At 53.0% G+C, this 4717-nt stretch overlaps 1 protein-coding gene across 1 annotated transcript; it reads right to left on the reverse strand.

Moving 5' to 3' along the window:
• Nucleotides 1–2123: 2123 nt before the first annotated feature.
• Nucleotides 2124–3940, reverse strand: FOXL1 (forkhead box L1). The gene has a single exon (XM_029207983.1). The coding sequence runs from the start codon at nucleotides 3682–3684 to the stop codon at nucleotides 2647–2649; it is 1038 nt and encodes a 345-aa protein (XP_029063816.1). The 5' UTR covers nucleotides 3685–3940; the 3' UTR covers nucleotides 2124–2646.
• Nucleotides 3941–4717: the final 777 nt, after the last annotated feature.

A 4717-nucleotide genomic window follows, 5' to 3' on the forward strand; every position in this document is an offset into this window, starting at 1 on the left:
GTGTGTGTGTGTGTGTGTGTGTGTGTGTGTGTGTGTGTGTGTGTGTGATCAAGGCTTAAACCAGCGATCATCTACAGGAACCAGAATCTGTTCCCTTTGTTTAGAGGAGGACACTGAGGCATACTTCAGATTGCCAAAGAACAGAACGATTTGGTTGCTTTTAGTTTACTTGAAATCTAGGTGATTTTGTTTTTCTTAAGAGTAGAAACCTTTCCTTGCTCTCACTGATCCGTAATTTGGAGCACATGACTAAACTGGAACATCAGAACAGCTGCTTGGATTGCTAAGTGCCACAGCCCCTCTCTCTCTCCAGTAGGAAGGAAAACACATGGAATTGTATAGAATCCATAGAAATGACCCCACTGTCCGTTTCTCTTTGCTTTCCTAAACCAGATGAATGTGGGGATTAGGTAACAGAACTCCTCTTTATGTATGTATAAACACCCTTACAAAGTAATACATACTCCTGCCTTTTTGTTCTTTGCCATAAAAATAACGTTCATGGAACTTTTTGGAACTGTAACTCTAAGATAAATGACAGTATTTTTTAAAATGACAGTATTCGATTATTTGTTTCTCCAGAAAACAGGCATCATAACTTAACAAAACACACAAGATCTCAAATCAAACATAAGAAGAAAACGTTAAAAACACACCCTCCACAGCAGAACCTTCATCTTGTTGCTGACATCCAGGCAGCACCCACCAGTCCTGGGGTTTTCGGCTCCTACCCTCCAGTCCATGCTTGTGTACCCTCCCTCGGAAGCCAGAGCCTCCGAGATATAATCCCAGGCTCCCCTTTCTTATTACACTGTTTGTTTATCCCCCCCACCCCAGTAATCCACTGAACCAGTCACTGAGAGGTTAATGAAAAAACAACTTTATTCACAGAGGCTGAGATTTCGGGATAACAAAATATCGAATGACGGCCCTTCCACCACATTTTAAGTTAATCACAGTGATCCTGGATCTCAACAATAGGATCTCATCAAAGTTCTTAACGTCAAGGACCCTGAAGCTCGCCCGCCAAAGTGTTCCCACCAGCCCGGGCAGAAAGCGGTCATGGATGCACGTGTGGGTCGGTAGCACACGCCTTCAGGATGAATTCTCAGTAAGTCGGCTCTGTGCCTACTAGTTATTAAATTATTCTGCCTGTCCAAAATATCCAACATATTAACCAACAGGCTCTCCTGATGTAAAGTTTGTGTTCATTTTTATATGTCCTGGAAACTGCTCTAAAAAATTCAGAGACTGTCTCCACCTCCCTCCAAGAACTCATGGCTTATTGTGCTTTTCCCACATCAGATAAAATTAAAGTAACTTGGAGGTTCAGGAAATCAAGTTTCAGAACCACCAAAACAACCCAAAGAGAGACACCATAAGAGGTTAGATGCATTTCCCAAAAGTTTCAAGCTGTACCGGGCTGTGAAAAATCTCAATTTTCATAACCAGATCTTTGTCTCAGCCCCCTGCCTTCCCGCCCACCCCTCACACCAGACTTCCAGTCACCTCCATAGGTGTTTATTTAGCTGCAGGCTCTGGGCCTGCCTGGTTGGGGCTTAGAGGGAGGAGCCAGTTGCAGTCGGCTGGGAAGCCTCCCACCAAGCCTCCTGTTCCTTGGGGTCCAGAGAGCCGCCTCCACAGACACCAGTGGGCTCCCTTACTCTTGCTGGCACTAACCCATCTCTCCCTCTACTTGCTTTCCATGTGTTTGTTTCACCCAACTCTTTTGATTAAAAGTAGTCCTTCACTACACAATTCTGGAAAATGTAGCAACAGTCAAGGCTAGATCTTGAAAAAAAAACATGGAAGTGGAAAATCTTCCGCTGTCTTAGACATCTTCGCTCCCCCTCACACACTTCCGGTGTCTCCAGAAGTCTTTCGACCCCTTAAACAAAAAAGCAAAGAGATAGGAGGATGGCTATTGCTGGTAACATGCGTTGGAGAACATGTGTATTGATTAACAAGCTATCATAATGCAACAAAATGCTAAATGATATAGAGTGCACTTTCTTAATAGAAGTTGTTAATACAGATGTTTTCAGAGGGCAATCCTTACAGTAAAAAGAATCAAGCATTTTAGCCAAAGAATATAGCATGTTCCTTTTACTATCTAGAAAGGAAAAGAGAAAAATTCTCCCTGGACTTCAGGGACAAACCCAGCTGTGAACACCCATCACCCCGACGAGCTCAAAGCCAAGGCCCAGGCCACAGTGACAACCGAGCTGGTGATGGTCAGACCGTGGCTCTCAGATAGAAAGGACCACACTGCGGCCATGTATCTGCCCTCGGGTTGTCTGGGCCCTCCCGTTCCCCAGACACGCAGGGCCTGTCTGGGTAGCCAGTGGGACTGACCTAAGGTCAAGGCATTTTCCTGCTCCCACAGTAGGAGGTCTGAGATGCCCAAGTCCCAGCATGGGCAATGTCTTTTAAATCTCCGAAGCTGCTCCGGGTTCTGGGAAGGTCCGCCTTGCACGAGGCAGGGGAGTGTGCCCATCCCTGCGCGGAGGTTGCTAATACTTCCCAGGAGTCGGCAGAGGAAATCATTTTTAAAAAAACACGCGACTTCTTCCTCCAGCGGTGGGAGTCCTGGTTGCTCACAAGAAGCTCAGACCAGGGCAGGGGAAAGATCAGGCACTGTTTGCTTTACTGGAAATGAAGCACCGTGTCGGGGAGCTGCAGAGGGAAATAGGAGAGGAAAGGGATCCCGAGCTGGTAAAAGCCGCCCTGGACGTGCGGGTCGAGCATCAGGGAAGCGTTGAAAGGTGGACGGAGGCCGGAGGAGGTGGCCAGAAGCGAGGCGCCCAGACAGCCGCCGGGCCCCTGCTTGGCGCCCCCCAGGAGCTCGCCCCCTCCAGCCGGCTTTTGCCCCTGCCGTCCCGCCAGGATGCTGTCTATGCTGAAGCTCTTGGACTTGTCCGAGCTCTTCGGAGAACTGCGGGAGGCGGGGCGCGGAGGGGACCGCGAGCCATCCACCGTGCGCGCGGGCTGGCTGGCGGCCACGGCCGCTGCGCCCTGGAGCGCGTCGCCTGCGTCCCCAGAGGGCGACGCGGGCCTGGGCCAGTGGAGGGACGCCGGAGGAGAGGAGCCTTCCCGGAGGGGCGAGGGGCGCGCAGGCGCTCCCTCGTGGATGGGGGTCGCGGGGCGGGGGCGCGCTCCCCCTCTCCCCACCTCCGGCTGCGCTTCTGCGCCGCGCTCCTGCAGCTCGGCGCGGGCCCGCTTGGCCTCCGGGGCTCCGGGGCCCGGCTTGGGCTTCCTCTTCCGGCGCCGGTAGTTGCCATTCTCGAACATATCCAGGCAGCGAGGGTCCAGCGTCCAGTAGCTGCCCTTGCCGGGCCGTCCTTTCTCGCGGGGCACCTTGACGAAGCAGTCGTTGAGCGAGAGGTTGTGGCGGATGCTGTTCTGCCAGCCCTGTCGGTTATCCTGGTAGAAAGGGAAGCGGTCCATGATGAACTGGTAGATGCCGTTGAGCGTGACCCTCTGCTCAGGCGCATCCTGGATCGCCATGGCTATGAGCGCGATGTAGCTGTAGGGCGGCTTCTGGGGGGGCTCCACCCGGCCCGAGGCCGCCAGAGCGGCCGCGGGGGCGAAGGCCAGAGGCAGCCCGGGTCTCTCGGGGCCGTACAGATAGAGCATGGGAGAGGCGGCCAGAGCAGGCAGCCGGGGACTGAAGAGGTGGCTCATGGCGAGTGGGAGCCCGCGCTGCGCTCCGGCGTCGCAGGCGACCCAGGCGGCTTAGGGACTGTGCCCCGCGCCGCAAGGGCCCTCCAGGGGAGCCTGCCCTGCGCCTGCCTCCCGCTCTGCCGCTCTCCCCGGCGGCTCGGGGCTCTGTCCCTTCTTCATGGCTTTAAAAATGTTAAATAATTGTTGTAAGTTTGCTATTATATGTTGACTTAGCGCTGGAAAATAAATTGTCTATGATAAACAGTCGCTGTGTTCTCAGCCCACCCACATTAATTAAAATTTCATTGCTGAAAAACCCAAGCTTTTCCCTCCACGTGTCTTTTTGATACCAGCCAATCGGTTTCGGGGTTATTCCTTCATTTGTTTATAGAATTAGTCTGTTGATAAGTCCGCCCACCCAAGTTGAATCAAGCTGTGTTTATTTGGAAAAATTTCCGGGCACCCAATATATAAACGCACTGATCTGATGTTTGAAATATCACGTCCACCCCTTGACGCTGTAAGCACACACAGTCAGTGAGGCAGGATGTGGATCGCGGTGGCTCAGAGCGGGGTCTGCCAGGCCAGGAAGGAGAGGTGGGGGTGGGAGGGGCGCAGGGGTGAGTTTTACCTCTGGCCTGGGGGAGCCCCGAAATCCCATGGCCTCCCACAAAAGATCTTTTCTTCTCCCAGGCTTAGTAGGAAATGTAGAGATGACACAGTCTCATAAAATGCCTTCTGAGGTCTTTTAAGAGCTCTTAGATATTTTGGCGGGGGAGAGGAGATAGATGGGAGTCTGATTAGAAGAGGATGCAGCCCTCCTTGGAGAGATCCTTGGGATGCCCCAGAGGAGCTGGGGGCGGGGGGGGGGGTGGAGGCGTACTCCCTGGGGGCCTAGCCCGAAAGGGGCAAACCTCGGGGCTCCCTGGGGACCTGGGGAAGAGGACTCCAGGAGCCCAGTTTCTCCCGAAGCCAGTGGCACAGGGCACTGAGAGTTGGAGAGGGCGTGCAGTACCGGGTCCATAGGTTAGTTGGGGAGGTTTCAAAATAAACC

The sequence above is a fragment of the Monodon monoceros genome, unplaced genomic scaffold (genome assembly GCF_005190385.1).
Source record: "Monodon monoceros isolate NGI ecotype Baffin Bay Population unplaced genomic scaffold, NGI_Narwhal_1 Super_Scaffold_10, whole genome shotgun sequence".
Lineage (NCBI taxonomy): Eukaryota > Metazoa > Chordata > Mammalia > Artiodactyla > Monodontidae > Monodon > Monodon monoceros.

Coding starts and splice junctions, on each gene's coding strand:
- FOXL1 (XM_029207983.1), bottom strand. CDS start 3,684: ATGAGCCACCTCTTCAGTCCCCGGCTGCCTGCTCTGGCCGCCTCTCCC.